Below are 20,665 nucleotides of genomic sequence, written 5' to 3'. Positions count from 1 at the left end.
TGGCCCTACTTGGCCCTGGAGTCTGAGCCAGGACCCCTCAGAGGGAGTGGGACCAGAGGTCTGGCAGCCCCTCAGCCCCGGCCCACATGGCCCTGTTCTCTCTGGGCAGCAGGACCCGTGCTGAGATAGCCCAAGGGTTTCTAGGTCGCTGCCTCTCCAACTTCTTTGCCTGAAGCAGCTTTAATAAGTATCTGTTCAGTTAATAATCAAGGAAATTAATAGAGACGATGAATCATCTTTCTGAATAAGTTAACTGTTGTTGTTCAGTCAGTCACTCAGTCATATCCAACTCTTTGCAACCCCATGGACTGCAGCTCACCAGGCTTCCCTGTCCTTCACTATCTCCTGGAGTTCACTCAAACTCATGTCCATTGAGTCAATGATGCCAAAGTTTGTTTGGCAAACTTAATATAATATAGTCTGTGCCAGGAACTACTCAAAGTGATTTTTACATATAAACTTGTATATGCCCAATAGAAACCAATAATAGATACTGTCGATATTCCCCCCATCCCCCCTCCCTTTTTTTTTTTATTCAGGTGCAATAGTAGAGGTGGAAATTGGTTAAGTAACTTATCCAAGGTGAGATAATGAGTAAGTGGGTTTCAAACTCAAGCAGTCTGACTCCAGAGTTTTGTTTTCTTCTTTCTTCTCTAAATGTCTCCACTCAACTTCCTCTTATCCTTAGTCTTTTTCTCCTCTGATCAAGACTAATGTACTTATATTAAACCCAGGCAGGGAACAAGCATGCATAGAATTTAATCCCTGAAGCCCACCTTGCAGAACTTAGCTTTCAAAGGACATGGCAGGCAGGTTTCCGGATGAAAAAATAATAGTGAAATTATTTGATTTTACCAGGAAAATGAATAGATTCCTTTCCTTTCATGTCAGTAACCTATAATTGTGTTTGGGGTGTTAAAGTTGCAGAAGAAGAAGAAAATAAAGGAGGAAAGGAAAAAGAGAGAAGGAGGGAGAGGAGAAAGAGAAAGGAAGGAAAGAGAGGGCAGGAAAGAGGGAGGGCTGGAGGGAGGAAGCAAGGAAGGGGAAAAAAACAAGCTTTATTTAATCTCCAGCACAAAAATGGTGTTCACAGCCCTGACTTCTCATTTGCCTGTTGCTTGGCATGGTTTCACTGCCTCGAAGCCTGCAGAAATATTGGAAGTCAAGATCCAATATAATAATTGGCTTACAGATTTGAAGAAGGATAGACAGATTTTTCCATTTCCAAGATTCATTAGTCCAGCTCTCCGTCTAATAGACAGGGCTGGCCCTGCGTCTTAGCCATTCTCTAATCAAATTGGCCCACGGTCTGTGCTCTCTCTGGGTGGAAACGGACTGCTGTAAAATTGCTCTGCCTCTTGGTGTTCGGCTGGCATTGGATGGGGTGGAATCTTTCTCACTGCTGCTTGATCATCTTAAGCTCTTCATTTAATCACCATAAGGAGCTCCCACCTTTTAGAAAACTCAACCAAACATCCTTATGACTTCTATTCATCAAAGACTCCCTAAGGATGTTTTGTGCTCCTGTGTTTTTTTGAAAATGTGAACCATCTGTGAACTATCGGAGCACTTGGTCTACCTAGAAAATCTGAGAGGAGTGTGGGGCTTGGTAATGCCATCACAGAACACGTAGACTATACCAAAGTTTGCCATTAACAAAGAAAGCCACGTGGCAGAGGCTAATGAGAGCGGGTTCTAGTACCAGTACGATCACAGCTCTAACCCTTAGCTGTGTATCTGCAGAAAAACGTTTGATACGCCTTGGTTTCCTTATCCACAAGTCTAAATCCCATCAACCAGCCTGCTGTTTGGAAGTCCGACCTCCAAATGAGCTTAACTAAGGGTCACTAGGGGCTTCCCTGGTAGCTCAGCGGTAAAGAATCTGCCTGCAGTGAGGGAGATATGGGTCTGATCCCTGGGTCGGGAAGATCTGGAGGAGGGCATGGCAACCCACTCCAGTATTCTTGCCTGGAGAATCCCATGGGCAGAGGAGCCTGGCGGCTACGGTTCATAGAGTTGCAAAGAGCCAGACACGACTGAAGAGACTTAGCACGCAGGCACACTCTTCAACTCACTGCAGGAAGTTACAGGCTTATTCAAAGTCAAAGGGCCAAGGAGCAGGTCTGGGACTCAAGCTCACCCTCTGCCTGACTTTACAGAGGGCAGTTTCCCCTTCATTGGAGAAGACAGGATCAGAATAGGAAAGGGACTCCAGCCCTTGTCATTTTTTTTTAATGTGTTTATTTTTAATTCTAAGCTGTGTTGGGTCTTCATTGCTATACCTGGGTTTTCCCTACTTGCAGAGAGCACGGGCCTTTCACCTCTTGTTGCAGAGAACAGGCTCTAGGGTGCGCAGGTTTCAGGAGTTGTGGCACCTGGACTTAGCTGCTCTGTGGCATGTGGAATCTTCCCCGACCAGGGATCGACCCTGTGTCCCCTGCGTTGGCAGGCGGATTCCTGACCATTGGTCCACCAGGGAAGCCCAGTGCTTGTCATCTGATGAAGAATCAAGGAAATGTGGGTATCTGTCCTTGAAAAAAACGCTCAAGGGAAGGAATCATGGAAATGGGGCAGAGTGGTACCCTAGAGAGAGTATACATTGGGTCCAGCTTGTCTGGTGGGAGCAGAATCCAGCTCACGTGGTCTGTGGTCTATGAGGTTGCCTCTTTCAGGCCTGCAGCCAGGGTAGGGCCTTATTGCCAGAGTGAGCAGAGAGGAAGTGAGTGGCGGGTGTGCTTCAAGCATGTGGCTTGAACTTTAAGGACAGGGAAGCAGGAAGAACTAGTGGTTAAGAAAATGGACCCTAAGCTTTACTGCTTGGCCTCGAATCCTGGCTCTGCCGTTTATTTGCTGTGTCAGTTTGGGCAGATGGCTTAAACTCTCTGCGCACAAACTGGGGATAAAAAACAGTATGAGCGCTGGGCTTCCTCGGTGGTTCAGTGGTTAAGAATCAGCCTCACAATGCAGGGGACACTGGTTCAATCCCTGGTCCCAGAAGGTCCCACATGCCACAGAGCAACAAAGTCCATGTGCCACAACGACTGAGCTCACGCCTTGCAACTACTGCAACCCACCTAGAACCTGTGCCTCGCAGCAAGAGAAGCCCCTGCAATAAGAAGCTCAGGCAGTGTGATGAAGAGTGGCCCCCGGCTGGTCATAACTAGAGAAAGCCCACGTGCAGTAAAGAAGATGCACCATGACCAAAAAATAAAATAGATAAATAATCTTAAAAAAAAATATTATCGGCTTCATCAGCCATATGGTATGATTCATTCTGATGAGACCGTGTGTGCAATGCCTGGGATTCAGCACCTCACTGAATAAACGCTGGTTGTTGTGATTATTTAAAATATTCTCTGGGCTCCCAAACATCATCCCAGGTGTAACCCAAGGCCTGGAGAATGCAGACACCCATATCCCGTCTGGCCGTGGCGGTCCTCGCTAGCCTGCCTCACGCCCACGGAACCCTACCACCTCATCCGTGATGACCTGCAGTTCATCTCCTCCTCATTAGTGTAATTACAGAGACCTTCCCCTCTTCCAGGAGCACTGCCAGTGGCTGCTAAGCAAGCTTGCAGCCAAGTTGACTGGACGGGCTTCCTCATTATTTCAGGCGCTCATTATTGTGGTTAGCATGGCTTCCTAGACTCTCTCAAGTCCAGGGAAGGACACTGACTCTCCTGTGTGTGTGCTTTAGTCCTCCAGTGGATTCTGGCAAGCTCTGGATGGCCACGATGTCTCCTCCTCTTGGTCCCGGTTAGAACCGAGGAAGGGAGGTTGGGATGGGAGTTGGGTCAGTATTGATCCATTGAAAGGGGCTGCATTAGATATTTTATGACTTCATTGATTTCTCTTCATTGTGCAGATGAGATAGGATGGCCAGGGAGTTCTGTGGGAGGTACATAGTGGATGAGAGGGCTCTGGATTCAGGTGGGTCTGGGTTCAACTCCTGGCTCAGCCTTTTCCTAAGCCGGAGAATGTAGTTTAGCTTCTCTAAACCTCCATTCTTTCACTTATTCAAAGGGATCCTAATAATGAGACTGCCTAACAGACAAGGCAGTGAATGTGGGATGAAACAGGTGGAAAGCGAGGTCTTACCTGATGCCGGAGGGGAGGGACTGAGGTCAGGAGTAATCAACCCTCTAGGGAGTCTGGGGGTGAAGGTGGGAGGCTGAACCCCTCCTCTCCTCCCTGCCTCCTTGCTGGGCTTCAGCTGAACAGAAGAATGCGACCACCTCCAGGGCACCTCAGAAAGGCCCACGAAAAGAGGACAGAGCAGATGAGGCTGCAGGGGGAGCTCTATGGCTTTACCTTCCAGGAAATATCTGGAGAGTTCTTCCGCCATCCTTTTGGTACCCAACACATGTAAAATACGGGGCTTCCTAGGGGGCGCTAGTGGTAAATAACCTGCCTGCCAATGCAGGAGACGTAAGAGAGGTGAGGATTTGATCCCTGGGTCAGGAATGATCCCCCAGAGGAGGACAGAGCAACCCACTCCAGGATTCATGCCTGGAGAACCTCATGGACAGAGGATCCTAGTGGGCTGCAGTCCACAGGGTGGCAAAGAGTCGGACATGACTGAAGCAACCTAGCACACACGCATGCATATGTAAGATACAGGAGCATAGCTGCAAGAGGGGCCTTCTTGTCGGTGTACACAGGAATAATGAGGACCCCGACCTCAGTGACTCCTCTAGATTTAATCACCTGAGGAATTACCTGGGGTTCACCCAGGGTCGTGGGAAACCCGGATTGTGATTCACTTGCTCCGGAGGGCAGAGTTTGAGATGTTGCATTTCTAATTGGCTTCCAGTTAATGCAGATACTGGTCCCACGGGAGCCACTTTGAACATCAGGGACCCGCAGGGCACTCCCAGGGGAAACCACACCGGGCTTCTGCTTGTTGCGTCTCCTTGCTGGCCCACGATCACCCCTCCACTGCGGAGCCGGCCCATTTATCCTAGTTAAGGGGTTCTACCGTGCCCGGTGATTATCCCTCATGACGCTGATTACCTTATACACTCAAATAAAATGCACCCTATCAAATGCACTGCACACAGAAAGAATATTTATTTGAATATTAAGTACAAATAAGACCTCCCCTGGGATTATCTCAAGGCACATTTGCAGAATTTAATTGCAAGTTGTTGTTGTTGTTGTTGTGTTATGTGTGTGTGTGTGTGTGTGTGTGTGTGTGTGTGTGTTTACCACTCAGGTTCCTTCAGAACGCCACTTGTGAAAATATTTTCTTTCCGAAGGTAAAGCTGTGCTCTGCTGGTTTATTATTACTATTATTATTTTAAATCTGAAGAGCTCGCGGAGTTTACTCATTACTTCCCGTGTCTAATTAATACTAATGGTGAGAAAGCAAACAGCCAGATGACCTAGATTTTCAATTGCTCACAGTTTCCACGAATGGCTCCTTGTTGCTTTAGAACTTTTGGGAACCTAGTTCTTTCAGTAAAGATTCTTTAAGTTTAGGGTTTGAAGAGCTCATTTTTTTTTCCTGAAGCATTCGTCTTCCAGCTCTCCTTCCATTAAGCTTTCCAGAAAGGGTGTGAGCACACACACACACACACACACACACAGCAACAATAGCCACAACCACCCAAGCAACCCTTTCGGACAACTGAACTGGAAAATTAGAAAATGAATACTCCTCAAGCTTCTGCAGCTACACAATTGTTCCCATTTCTTAAACGATGACATTTTGTAAAGTCACAGATCAGAAAGGGAAAAGACCTCTTAAAACTGTGTAAAGATTTCTTCAGATGCAGAAGCCAGCTCTGGCTTAGAAAGCCAGCCAGAGCTGCCTTCCACTGGAAAGTCACTTATGTTCCTATTTCTTTGTCTTGAGAATTGGTTCAATGGGACTTAGTTCACCTCACTTTTTTTGTTGTTTTTGTCTTTCTAATAGTAGAGTGGTTGTTACATGATTTATTTCTGTTGACACACTCTACGATCTACAGCGTGAACTTTTAATATCACAGCACACAACTTTCAGAGGTATCAGCCACTTTTTATAACCTTGATCTTTCTACCACTGGTGTATTTTCCACCTAGCATCTAAGCACAGAGCTGAGCCAATTCAGGCCATTCTCAGCTTATAAAAAGAACAGATAACAACGGCAAACAGACTTGGACGACAATTCAGTTTTTGACATTGAAAAGGCACTTTGGGACTTCCACGGTGGTCCTGTGGATAAGAATCTGCCTGCCAATGCAGGGGACATGGGTTCAATCCCTGGTCCTGGAAGATGCCACATGTCATGGGGCAACTAAGCCCGTGCACCACAGCTACTGAAGTCCAAGAGCCTAGAGCCCCGTGCTCCGCAACAGGAGAGGCGACTGCAATGAGTAGCCTGCACACCACAGCTAGAGAGTAGCCCCCACTCACTGCACCTAGAGAAAGACCCCGAGCCGCGACAAACACCCAGCACCACCAAAAATAAATAAACACACATATTTTTCAAAAGGCACTTTAGCAGTGCTTTCTGTAGGTTGCTTTGCAAATATGAACTCTTTCAAACCCTAGGATGACGCTTAGGGGTGAGGCCCAGCTGCGAAATTTGTTCAAGGTTCCCAAGCTAATAAGTAGCAGCATTGAGATTTGAACCTTGCAAATCTGGCTTCTAGAGTTTATCCTCTGAACATTAGATGCCTCTCAAATGTCTTTCAATTAACAGGATCAGGATGACTGCCCAGATAAGGCCGTGGCCTGTGTATTTCTGCTGAATCTGTTTAATTGGGATGTAGATGATAAAAATATCAACTTCTCAAGAAATCATCATCACATTTTGCAACATCTAACCAGAAGGGGGAAAAAAAGTCTAGTTAAAACATCTCAATTTAAAAATGTCTTGAAAACTGTATTTCATCTAAGCAGAGGTATGCAAATGGTATGTAAATCACCCACCTGGCCCTCCCCACTCTTTCTCACCTCTGGATGTGGAGAGGGGGATGATTGGAAAATCTGAGTTGAGAGCCCTGTGCTATATAATCAGAGTTCTCTGGCTATAAGGTAATGATGGTCCCAGGGGACTGGTTCAGGGCCATATGCCAAGCCCTTTTAGTTCCTCAGGACATTTCGGTGAGTGTTCAGATTTTCTTGGACCGAGCAAGGGATTGGGGTGGAGTTGGGGGAGCAATTATAACCCTTGATTATGAAGGGAAAAGTGGTGATTGCTTCTGCATCTGAAACAAATAGAAATCATCTTCATAATAACCACAATTGTTTTCTCTCACCGTCCTCTGCCTCGGTTCACAAAATACCTTATTAAATCCGGAGAATAAGAATATGCCTGGGGTAATGGTTTATTATTAGAATAAATAATAGACACTAGGTCTCCCCCCACCTTGCAAGTTATCAGATGCGAAGATACTTTTCTGGTTTCGCTGGTAACCATGCGTACATGTGTCAGGCCAGCCTGGCTCTTGATGGCCAGGGGCCGCCCTCTCACTTCAAGACCAGCATCAAGCCTGAAATCAACAGCTCCAAGAGGTCGCATCTTTGCAGGAAGCGGGGTGGCTGCAGGAAGCAGAATGGGATCCGTGCCAGGGGCCGCTTGTGACTGCCACCTCTTGCTGGGTGCTTGTCTGTCGAATCTGTCTGCCTGCACATCCTCGTCCCAGATCTGGGGAACTTGTTCTGTTGCTAATGGGGTATTTAACAAGTGGGTTCATGGCACAGCAAGTGCGAAAAGCATTTCCTCTAAAGAAAACAGCTCTTTAAAACCTGTTATTTGAGGCTCTCTCAAGTTCTGCAGGCATCCTGACCTCGGACACCCCTTTAATCAGATAACCAACACTTGACTTTCCCTGGTGACTCATATCAGGAACAGTGGGTCTCTTGTGATCCGTACCAACATCATCAAGGATATGGTTTTATGGGGACCAGCAGGAGAAGCGGTGCTCACTCAGAGACGTGTAGTGCTGGTGTATACCATACTCAAGTCATTTAAGGGCTAAAAATCCTAAGTCATTTGAGGTTTTCAGGACATGCTTAATAAATTACCCCTAAGCACTGTTGGCTATCAATTAAATATGTTAGAACTTTCAGTCTTTGAGTTTATCAGTTCATGTTTACATGTAACACCAACCAATTTTTTTTTTTTCCAATTAAGATTTAGCCTTGCCACGTTCTTTCTCATTCTCCTGACCCCCTTCGGCTCCTCTCAGAAGCTGGAAGCTGGCACCTTTACAAAATCAGATGAGATTTTATCAACAGATTGTGGTTCTCCCTGAGGTTAAAATGAAAATAGTGGAGGAGAGATGAGTGGATCCCCAAGTTCTCTCAAATGCATTTTCTTCAATAATACAACCTGAGCCAAAAATCGAGTTAATTCATCATGCCTGACCTCACTCATTGTGGCTTTTACTTTTCACTATTTTTTTAATTGATTATTCCTCACTTCCTTTTTTGAAGCCTAAGGACTTACTACTTTTCCACACTATCTTTTTCCTCCTTTAGACCAAAAAGGAAACAACAGCCAGAACTATTAATGAGATTTATAGTTGCTTATAATATTGTTCAGTCATGTCCGACTCTTTGCAACCCATGGACTGCAGGCCACCAGGCTCGTCTGTCCATGGGATTTTCTGGGCCAGAATACTGGAGTGGGTTGCCATTCCCTTCTCCATGGGATCTTCCCAACCCAGAAATCAAACCTGGGTCTCCTGCATTGCAGGCAGATTCTTTACTGTCTGAGCTACTATATATATATATATATATATATATATATATATATATATACACACACATATGCATATACATACATATTTATATTTGTTGAGTATATGGAGGGATGAAAGGGTGGAAAAACAAATAGATTTCAAACATTATCCTGATCTCTAGAAAAAGAAAACAGAATAAAACAGTTCTTTCCCTTGCAGATCCTGTCTGATGTGTGGGAGGGGAAATCTGACTGGTAATAAGGTCAGGATAAAGCAGGAAGAACTGATAAGGGAGAGCTCCAAGTCAGGAGAAGATGAAAAAGGCTGAATCTGAGAAAGGTTCTGAGCCCTGTTGACTAGATGAAGATAGGAGATGGGGGAAGATGAATCCCCGCTATTAAACATCTTGTTCAACCAGGAGAGCATAGGGTCTCATGCTGGAGTTTATTGCTTCAGTTTCTAACCTTTCATAAGTGCTTACTTGGCAGCCCTATCGAAAGTGGTATTTGATTCTCTGGAAGCATCTTAAAGGAACAGTACCAGACCTCCCACTTTTTTTTTTTTTTTTTTTCATTTAGGCTATAAACTATATTGGTTTTGTGCATTAGTCCCATGGGAGGAAAAAAAAAATCACATGCTAGTTTCCAGATGAAATGGCATTTAGTAAAGTGTACATTTAAGGTATTTTTCAGGGCTAGCTTTTAAAAAGTGCATGGGAAGGGTATTTCTTCATAACTGATGATAAAGAGTTATAATACAGGTGTCTCTTCTCCTGAACCTCTCACATAATGGTGTTTGGGAATTTTTTTTTGAGAACCTCATTAGATATGAAAGAGAAAGTCTCTCAGTCGTGTCCAACTGTTTGCGACCCCATGGTCTATACACAGTCCATGGAATTCTCCAGACTAGAATACTGGAGTGGGTAGCCTTTCCCTTCTCCAGGGGATCTTCCCAACCCAAGGATCGGACTCAGGTCTCCTGCATTGCAGGTGGATTCTCTACCAACTGAGCTATAGTGATAACTTATTAATGCTTCAGAGCATCATCACACTCTGCTTCGAGTTCTGTGTGATGACCACCGCTGCAGCAGAAACACAGACCTGTGATGGGACTCAGACCGTCAACTGGCAATTTGCACTTGATGACCTCTAGGTGACAAACAGGAGGTCACCTGCCACCAGAGCCAGAAGATGTGGGTGTTACCAAGTTGATTTCTAAACAAAGAGCTGATGGCAGGTGTAGGTTCTATTAGGCAACAGTAGAATGTATGGTGGGCTTCCCAGGTGGCGCTGGTGGTAAAGAACCTCCCTGCCAATTCAGGGGACATAAGAAACACGGGTTTCATCCCTGGGTCAGGAAGATCCCCCGGAGGAGGGCATGGCAACCCTCTCCAGCATTCTTGCCTGGAGAATCCCATGGACAGAGGAGCCTGGCGGGCTGCAGTCCATGGGGTTGTGAAGAATCGGACACGACTGAAGTGACTTAGCACAGCACAGCACAGAGGTGTATGGTGGAGATGACATCCAACTCACAAAGAATTTATGGCATGGGCAGGAACACCACCAAAGGAGAAGCTGGTTATTGTTACTAGAATATGAAGAATGTTACTAGAATGTAGATGCTGCCCAGGAAAAAGTAATACCACCACTCTGTAATTGCATCTCCCATTTAGTTTATGTTTTACATGTAGATAAATATGTGATCCATTTTGAGTTAATTTTTTGTATAGCGTGTGAGGTTTAAATCAAGGTGTTTCGTTTGTTTTTGCTTTTTTGTTTTTTGCTTTGCATACAGACATTCAGTTATTCTAACACCATCTGTTTTGGGGCATATCAGTTTCCATAGTATTAATTTTTAAGTGGTTAGTCTAGAGATTATAATACATATATTTAACTTCCCTTAGTGTACCTAGAATCAGGTTTGTTTTTTTTTTTTTTTTTTTTTTTTTACTATTTTGATTGGGATGTGGAACACTTATTGACATATATGTTTCTTACCCTCCTCTCTTGATGCTGTGTTTATCTTATATATTGCACATGTTGTTGTTTAGTTGCTAAGTCATGTCCGACTCTTTTTTGAACCCATGGACTATAGCCCACCAGGCTCCTCTGTACATTGGATTTCCCAGGCAAGAATATTTCAGTGGGTTGCTATTTCCTTCTCCAGAGGATATTCCTGACCCAGGGATCGAACCTGCGTTTCCTGCCTTGGCAGGTAGATTTTTTTACCACTGAACCACCAGGGAAACCCCATATGTACATTGAAAACCAAATTAGACAATTTTGTAATTTGTTGGTTTTCAACAATTAAACATATTTTAAAGAACTCAAAGGAGTAGATTGGTCTACTGGATTCTCATTTACCCTCACATTTACCATTTCTTTGCTCTCCATTTATTCTTGATGTTCCAACTTTCCTTCTGATTTCATATTCCATTTGTCTGGCAATTCCTGTAGCAATTATTTCACAGCAGTTCTGTTGGCAGAGAATTTACTTAGTTTCCTTAATATTTCATATTCATTTCTAAGGGATATTTTCATTGGAATTAGAATTCTGAATTGAATTTAGCACTTAGAAAATTATGTGCCACCTCTTTCCCAACTCCCTGGTTTTTGTTTGCTTGTTAAATGAGAAATCCACAGTTATTTGAATTGTTGCCTTCTTACAAAGAGAGCATTATTTGTCTGGCTGTTTTCAAAGTCCTCCCCCTCAGTGTAGGTTTTAGAAATTTGATTATATTTCTTTGGGTTTACCTCTTTAGGGTTTGCTGAACTTGTTGAATTTGTGTATTTATATCTTGTGCCAAATGTGGAGAGTTTTAAGCCATTATTTCCTCAAATAATTTTTCTGCGGTGAACTTTATTCTAGAATCCTTTATCCTAGAATTATCTTTATTCTAGAACCCTTTATCCTAGAATTATCTTTATTCTAGAACCCTTTATCCTAGAATTATCTTTATTCTAGACTCCTTTGTCCTAGAATTATCTTTATTCTAGGATTCCAGTGACATGAATGTTATAATTTTCTTCTGTTGTTACACATCCCTGGATTTCTTTTTCTTTTCTTTTCCTCACTTTATTTAGTTTGGATACTTTTTACTGACATGTAAGCTGAAACTCCAGTACTTTGGCCACCTCATGTGAAGAGTTGACTCATTGGAAAAGACTCTGATGCTGGGAGGGATTGGGGGCAGGAGGAGAAGGGGACGACAGAGGATGAGATGGCTGGATAGCATCACTGACTCGATAGACGTGAGTCTGAGTGAACTCCGGGAGTTGGTGATGGACAGGGAGGCCTGGTGTGTTGCGATTCATGGGGTCGCAAAGAGTCGGACACGACTGAGTGACTGAACTGACTGACTGACTGACTGACTCAAATTCGCTGAGTTTTCTCCTGCTGTCTCCATTCTACATTTGAACTCTTTCAGTGATTTTATTTTTTTTTTAATTTAGTTATTGATTTTATAGTTCTAAAATTTCCATTTGGTTCCTCTTTTTGTCTTCTTCTTTTTTTTTTGCCAGTACTATTTTTTTTTTTTTCCTTAGTGTTAACCATGTTTTCCTTTGTTTGTTGGAGTATTTTTATAATAGCTGCTTAAAATGTGTATTTGATAATTCCAAATTACCATTTGTCTTTATTCTGGCCTGCTTCCCCCCTCCATCTGCTACTGTTTAATTTTCAGAGATTTTACGTATGTATTCTATTCAGATTTTATAGCGACCCTGAACAAGGGAGACAGGGTAATGTAGGCTTGCTCCATCTTAGCTAGAACCAGAACCTCATTACCTGCTTCACTTTATGTGATTGTGAGAAAGAGGCATGCAAAATGAGGGTTCCCATTGTAGCCGCTTCAGAGCGTACAATATAAGAGGATTAACTACATACACAATATTATGCGCCCATTGCTGTCTAGTTTCAGAACTTTCTCATCACTCCAAATATAGAAACTCCAAACCCACAAAGCACTCACTCACCCCGCTTTGTTGTTGTCGTTGTCTTTTAGTCACTAAGTCATGTCCGACTCTTTTGCTACCACATGGACCGTAGCCCTCCAGGCTCCTCTGTCTGTGGGATTTCCCAAGCAAGAATACTGGAGTGAGTTGCCATTTCCTTCTCCAAGGGACCTTCCCCACCCAGGGATCAAACTCACGTCTCCTACATTGGCTGGTGGAGTCTTTACCACCACTTGGGAAGCCCTATTACCCCTCTTTGCCCCCCTTCCCCTGGCAACCACTAACCTGCCTTCTGTCTCTATGGATTTGTCCCACCTAACAGCTTGTGGAGATACAAGCTTTACTTCTCATATGTACTTTGCACACCATAACATTACCTATTTCAAGTATACAACTCACCGTGAGTGTGTTTTGTATATTTAGACAGTTGAACCCATTTCCTGTTTATAATTTTAAAAATTGTAATTTTTTTTTTTTAATTTTTCAGTGACCCATGCAGCATGTAGGATCTTAGTTCCCCAACCAGGGATTGAACTCCGGCTCCCTGAGGTAGAAGCGCGGGTTCTTAACCACTGAACCACCAGAGAAGTCCCTTCTTCCTTTTTAACATTTTGGAATATTTCCTCCCAGTCCTTTCCTCTTGTCTTTCTTCTTTTTCTTTACTAGTCAATTTCACTGTATTTTTAATACAAAACAAAGATCACTTTTATAGCTGCTTTTGCTAAAGACTAAATCACACCTTTTAAGCATTTCCCATCTCTCTGTTTTTTAAAACGATCATTCTAAATGCTGCCCATTTTGCCATCTTATCAATGCATTATGGGGCTTCCCTGGTGGCTCAGTGGGAAAGAATCCGCCTGCAGTGCAAGAGCTGCAGGAGACCTGGGTTCAATCCCTGGTCAGGAAGATCCCCTGGAGGAGGGCATGGCAAACCACTCCAGTGCTCTTGCCTGTAGAATCCCACGGACAGAGGAGCCTGGTGGCCTGCAGTCCATATGGTCGCAGAGAGTTGGACGCGACTGAAGCAACTGAGCACTCATGCACAGTAGTACTAAAATTTACTTTTAATTTTTTTTTATTATTACACATGGTAATATTTACAGCTTTTAAATAATGCTGCAATTAATTGACACATAAATAAACATTTGTGTGTAACTCTGTTTTCTTAAGAGCTATTCTTAGAGGTGATACTTCTGGGTTAAAGGACACAGCAAAGCACTGATTTATAGATTCAGGGCTCTGGCATATCCTAAGTAATGATTCCTGTTTTTCTTTTAGAGAAAGTCAAAAAGAAACCTTCAGTATAAAATACGTAAAATATACATCGAAAGTCAGCTCCAAAACCTTCTTCTTCTTTAGTATGTTTCAAAAACTCTCCATATATTGTCAGATGTTAGGTATCAGGGGTTGCCTCATTGGTGGGGGAAAAAAAAAAAAACACTAGAAATAAACAGAATAAATTGTGAATGCATACCCATATTTCATTTTGGTTTTGTTGTTGGAGTTGAAGGTGGAGTCGGCTAGTCACTCAGTCATGTCTGACTCTTTGTGACCCCATGGACTGCAGCCTGCCAAGCTCCTCTGTCCATGGAATTCTCCAGGCAAGAATACTGGGGTGGGTATCCATTCCCTCCTCCACGGGATCTTCCCAATGCAGGGATTGAGTGCAGGTTTCCCACATTGCTGGTGGATTCTTTACCATCTGACCCACCAGGGAAGACCACTCCCCATAGATGGAGCATGACCACAGGTCCCAGGTTGCCTTGTCACCTCCATATCACATCTGTTGACCCCAGGATAATCACTACTAATACCCCACACACTCCTTTAATGCCCATATATTTTTTAATTTTTTTTTTAATTGGAGGATAATTGCTTTCCAATGTTGTGTTAGTTTCTGCTGTATAGCAGCATGAATCAGCCACATGTATACATGTATCTGCTCCCTCTTGAGCCTCCTCCCCTTCCTACTGCCCACTCCACCTCTCTAGGTCATCACAGAGCACCAAGCTGAGCTCCCTGTGTTATACAGCAGCTTCCCACTAGCTATCTGTTTCACACCTGGTAGTCTATGGGGTCGCACAGAGTCGGACACGACTGAAGCAACTTAGCGGCAGCAGCAGCAGCAGTGTATATATGTCAGTGCTACCCACTCAATTTCTCCTACCCTCTCCTTCCCATTCTGTGAACATATTTGCAGGGAAGGGATGGAATATATATATATATATATATATATATATATATATATTTTTTTTTTTTTTTTTTTTTTCTGTCCGGTCAACAAATTATATGGTTATTCTAAAGACACATCCTTGCTTTTCAGATCGGATCAGTCACTCAGTCATGTCCAACTCTTTGCGGCCCCATGAATCACAGCATGCCAGGCCTCCCTGTCCATCACCAACTCCCGGAGTTCACTCAGACTCACATCCATCGAGTCAGTGATGCCATCCAGCCATCTCATCCTCTGTCATCCCCTTCTCCACTTGTCCCCAATTCCTCCCAGCATCAGAGTCTTTTCCAGTGAGTCAACTCCTTGCTTTTAAGAAGCACATTTTGGTAGGGCATGGCATAATGAGAGTGAAGTTGCTCAGTCCTGTCCGACTCTTTGCGACCCCATGGACTGTAGCCTACCAGGCTTCTCTGTCCACGGGATTTTCCAGGCAATAGTACTGGAGTGGGGTGCCATTTCCTTCTCCAGGGGATCTTCCTGACCCAGGGATCAAACCCGGGTCTCCCGCATTGTAGACAGACACTTTACTGTCTGAGCCACCAGGGAAGTCCTAGGGCATGGCATAGGTATCACTAATCTTTTCCTTTTTTGAGCTTGTGGGAGATATCACAAGTTGATCAGAGTTCCCTTCTCTGATATAAGCACTGACCTCAGAATTTCCCCCAACACAGTCCTCAGGGACATACTGCTATCTGATTAGAACTGGACCATAAAATGTAACCCACCTGCCAGGTGATAGGTGATACTGTGGGCCCTTAGCATCAGCAAAGATGCTGTGTGCTGACCAGTGCTTATCCCTGACCATCTTTTTTATTTTTTACTTTTCATTTTATATTGGAGTATAGCCAACTAACAATGCTGTGGCAGTTTCAGGGGAACAGCAGAGGGACTCAGCCATACACATACATGTACATCCATTCTCCTCCAAACCCCCCTCCCACCCAGGCTGCCACACAGTATTCAGCAGAGTTCCCTGTGCTGTCGTAGGTCCTTGCCAGTTATCCATTTTAAATACAGCAGAGTGTACATGTCAATCCCAAACTCCCTAACTATCCATTCCCCTCTGGCAACCATAAGTTCATTCTCTGAGTCTGTTAGTCTCTTTCTGTTTTGTAAATAAGCTCTTGTGTATCATTTATTTTTAGATTCTACCTATCAGGGATGTCATATATTTCTCCTTCTCTATCTGACTTAACTTCACTCAGCGTGACAATCTCTAGGTCCATTCATGCTGCTGCAGATGACATTACTTCATTCTGTTTAATGGTTGAGTAAGTGGACCTTCCATGAGGAATGCCTGAACTTGTTGGGGCAAGAGGGAAAGCTTCACCCTGGTCAGATTCTACCTCCCGCGCCCTCGTTCACATCCCTCTCTTTATCTACCGTCAAGACTGTAGCTCATTCTAGTTGTGTTTCTGGATGACACAATTGAAACTCCAAAAGAAATGGAAGCTATTTGGACCTAAAGAAAGCATTAAATGCATAATTAATTAATTCTGGGTCTACTTTGAACCAAGTGATTAGAAGTAATTTTGCATTTTCTTTCATGATGTTTTCATGCAGAACCATCTGATTTCCCCCCCTCTTTTCCTTCTCTTTGTAGGTTTCAAGACAACAGATGAATTGTGAAAGAGAGCAGCTAAGGGTAGGTGTATGTGCTTGTAAAATTCTTCCTGGGTCTCGTTTCTGTGTGATAAGCAAAAATTTCCCTGTCTCTCCCCAGACACAGGATTCTAAATAACGGGCTTCATCTTAAGACCAGTTGAGTTGAAAATATTTATCCCGGCTAATTTAGTATTGATTGAGTTGGTAAATACAGTATATCTTCTTTTGAAGTGCCATTATAGTAGATATGGATTTTTTGATTTAGATTCAGCAATAAATACTTCTTTTCTGGAATTTGTTTGACATCATTGTACTCTTTTTATGGACGATACGAGGTCTAAGTAATAACAAAGGTCAAAAGAACGCCTTGCTGCCTCCTTAATGTGAACGCCAGGCTCTTTGCTGAGTGGCTCAAATGCTACATGGCTGTTAACTGGGGTGGGTGAGCCGCTACTAAGTCAAGGACATTTTCTAGGAGAATTTGAGTCCTCCCTAGACCTTTTAGTTTTGGTGGCATGTGTGTGTCTAGGAGGAGACAGAATTTTAAAACTCAAATGCTATTTACCTTCCTAAAAATGAAACTCTCCCAGTGCTGAAGTGCATTGGTTGTAAACAGTGTTGCCTCGATGAGAGCAGAGAACAGTTTGTGTATCAGAGCAGCTTGGTTCTGCTTTGTTCTGCCATGAAGGTGTCATGGTTGAGATCCTTGATGGCCTGGGTATGGTATCTTAAGAAATGTCTGGATTGCTTCCTCCACCCCCCATTTGTGTTTTTTAAAAAATGCATCATGTTTTGGATGGATGAATGTGAAGTCATAGTTGGCCTGTCTTTAATGTCACTGGTGGAAATTGGCAATTTTTACTGGACTGTGTGCCGTCTAGTCATGTTTGTTATAAAAACGAAAGGAATCTGTTACTTTTAAAATCATAACAGCAAGGTTAGGGGTTAAGAAAGCCTTGTGCTTGAAGAGAGCTTACAGCCGCCTAGTTTATTGAAGCGTTTTCATGTTGTTTATACTCTCTGCCTTGTAACTTTTCAGAGCCTTTACTTCCTGCCAGTCTCAAGATGACAATGATTTGCAGAGTTATTTCCATTTTACAATAGCTTTTGGCATCAGGTGTGTTAAATCCTTATGTAAAACAAACAACAAAATCCAGTTGTGTGGAACGGAGAGCTGGTGGGTTGAAGCTTTCTGCTTTTATGCATATTTACTGTATGTGGCATCCCAGCACGGCCCTATGGATTAACCTCTCATCTCTCCCCACTTCACTCCTAAGTACCTGTGCCTGCATTAGCTGTGACTTCTTCATGAAACAGCCTTCAAGACGTTTTAAGCTTTCCTGAAGTCTCTTATTGCTTTTCCCTGCAGTCTGAATTACTGGTTCATCCTAGTAAATAATGTATTGCAACTTCAGATTTCTCTTCCTGTTTAGATGGGGACGATGTGGCCAGAACTAGGTCAGAGCTAGATAAAGAGGAATGCGTGCTTTTTTTTTTTTGTCTCCAGGAGGCCTTGATAAATTCCTCAGAATTAAGAAAAAATTGAAATCTCTATGGCAAATGAGATTCCCCCGGCAAATTAAGGACGCAGGAGGTAATGAAGTACTTGTGTGCAGTCGGAGGGCTTTATTATTTTGCACTGATGGGGGCACTGTCAACAGGGGTGTGGTTGAAGAACAAGAATGGAGCACACCCCCCCTCCCCCCGCCACACACACACACACTCTGTTGAATACATTTCAAGCTGTGATTTGATATGAGGAGTCATACAGTTAACTCCAACCTGGTGCTCCAAAAGCCCTGTATAAGACCATCCCTGATACCAGGGACTGGAGCTTTGTTGCTGCTCTTATAGTCTGCTTTTACATTTTAAAGTAATTTATGTTTTGAATTGATAGATACATTCCAATCGATAGGAAACACATTTATGGGGTTTGAAATTTAAATGATGCCCAAGGGAATGCAGTGAAAATTTCCCTTCCTATTTGAATCTTAGGCATCCAGTTCCCTCCTGGGAGACACCCAACTGTTATTAGACTCTGTCTCATCTTTGACAGCTGTGTCTTGTCTATGGATATTTTCTCCATCTTCTCTTTTTCTGTTTTCCTTCTCCTCCTCCTTTTTCTCCCTACCTGATCCCTCCTTTCCTTTTAGTCCTCTCTTGTGTTTATACTCTGCCCTCCTATTACCTGAAAAGAAAACTTTCTTGAGGAAGGTGATTGCTTTTTTGTTAGGGAGATACACTTTTGGGGTGTTCCTGAAAAGAAATCTGGCTCTCATCTGAAATACCTGGCTATTTTAATGAAATGCGGTATTTCTTTTTTCCTTAGAAAAAGAGGCAGTGGGAGAAAAATAGTGGTTTACTTACCAGCATCATTGAAGGATGTCTATCTGCCAGCCACACTTCTTAAAACATGTTTTAAATACAGCAAACTTCATTTGTAGTCCAGGATTATTGGACCACGGCCATGTTGCCAAGTTTATATCCCTTCACCAGTACATTGTTAAGTTGTCAGATTTCAAGGAGGCAATTGGATGGTTATACAATGTACCCCCTTTATCTTAGCCTCCTGGAACAGCAGATAATACAAAAAGATGCAGCTACTCAGCCATATTTAGTGCATGTAGACACCTGTAGGTATTGGTACATCCAAAACCCCTCTTATTCTCCTTTTCTCACAAATCCTATTCCCCCCTCAAAAAAAATGCATTCTGTGAGGTACTTATTCTAAAAGATATTATAAAATATTAAAAATATTCTTTACTCAATTCATTATGTTAAAGAGAGTTAAACTTACTTTCTTTTAAGCTGCAGGACTTCTCAGAGCCTTTAATGTGCAAAAACAAAATACAGAGATGGTGATAATACACATTATTAAAATTAATTTATTTTTTTAATTGGAGGAAAATTGCTTTACAATGTTGTGATGGTTTCTGCCATACAGGAATGCAAATTAGCCATAATTATACATGTATCACCTCTTCATGAGCCTCCCTCTCCTCTCTGTATGCAACTTTTTGCAAACTCATCTGATCACAGACCAGTTGGGGATGCAGAATACTCGGAGAAACACTTGGAAAATTATTGCAGTTTTGTTTTTGTTTTTCCAGTCAGAACGTTACTGTCTGAAAGTTACAGCAAAGCTAAGCATTCTTTAAAACATAAAACTATCTGGTTACCTCCCAATTTCAGTGTTTATTTGGTGGATTTGGGGGTAGGAAGCAGTAATCTAGAATCTTTGTGTCTCTCAGTCTTTCTTTCCTTCTTCCCAGAGGAAGAAGCAGCATCACATGCTGGACACAACATTCTCATCAGGACTGAAAACTAAGAGGAGCTTTTTCTTTTGATTGTGATTGGAGGAAAATCGTTCCCAGAAACCTTCTAGGCAGATGTTCTTTTTCATCTCATTAGCCAATCACCATGCCAATCACTGCCAGAGCGACTTGGGAGATCAGTGATTGGCCACAGTGGCCATGATTTCCGCTCCCTCCCCCCGTCCCCCAGGGACAGGCACATTGTCACCGGAAGGCGATAGGATTCGCTTAAACAGGAAGGAGAGGAGCATGTTGGTTGGTGGAATTTCCCACTAGCGTCGGCCATGAAAGGAATCTCCATGAGTCCTCTCTGTCCCTCGTGTTGCTGGTTTCCTGTCAACCCCTTCAACCCTGCACGTAGGACTCCGGGAACCACACTTACAGCCTCAGCTATGCCCGAACTCTGGGTCGTGGAATCTGAAACAGATGCTTTCTCTGCCAGTCTCAGGAATCGCATCTCCCCATCCTAACCACCTTTTCTACCCAGCTTGGCACTCTCTTTGTATTTTACCTTATATTCTTTGGAACCATCCTGGATCCTGTCTTTGCTGATTTTCCCTCATCATCGGGTATGGGCAGCAGACCAAAGACCTCACTCCAGGACCTAGCTCAGCCCCAGACATATCATCCATGAGTTCCTGGCCTCTACTCCTCCCAAGAGAAGGCCTCCAGCCAGTCATTCTGAGTGATGACTCACCCTTCTCGGAAGGCTATTGGAATTACTCTCATTGCCAGTGAGCAAACAACAGAACAGAAAACCTGTTCATTCCTCCATCCTAAATTTTGTCAATCTAGAGTAGGCTAAGCCTTCTTCTAGTTTATCTTTTCAGACAGTTGCTGGATCCCTTTGGGGTGGTAGCTCACAGGGGCTCATCACAAAATCTGTG

General features: G+C 43.3%; 1 protein-coding gene across 23 annotated transcripts in view; it reads left to right on the top strand.

The window, feature by feature from the left end:
* The window catches only part of RBFOX1 (RNA binding fox-1 homolog 1), a 1,703,141-nt gene that overhangs the window by 969,822 nt on the left and 712,654 nt on the right, over positions 1 to 20,665 (top strand). For all 23 annotated transcript variants that reach the window (XM_044936027.2, XM_044936024.2, XM_044936025.2 and 20 more), the window contains one exon: positions 16,463 to 16,504. In XM_044936027.2, coding sequence (XP_044791962.1) covers positions 16,478 to 16,504 — 27 coding nt within the window. In that variant the 5' untranslated portion in view covers positions 16,463 to 16,477. The remainder of the gene's footprint in view (positions 1 to 16,462; positions 16,505 to 20,665) is intronic.

Source organism: Bubalus bubalis, chromosome 24 (genome assembly GCF_019923935.1).
Source record: "Bubalus bubalis isolate 160015118507 breed Murrah chromosome 24, NDDB_SH_1, whole genome shotgun sequence".
In the NCBI taxonomy this organism is placed as follows: domain Eukaryota; kingdom Metazoa; phylum Chordata; class Mammalia; order Artiodactyla; family Bovidae; genus Bubalus; species Bubalus bubalis.
This window is presented reverse-complemented; position numbering and strand designations above follow the sequence as displayed.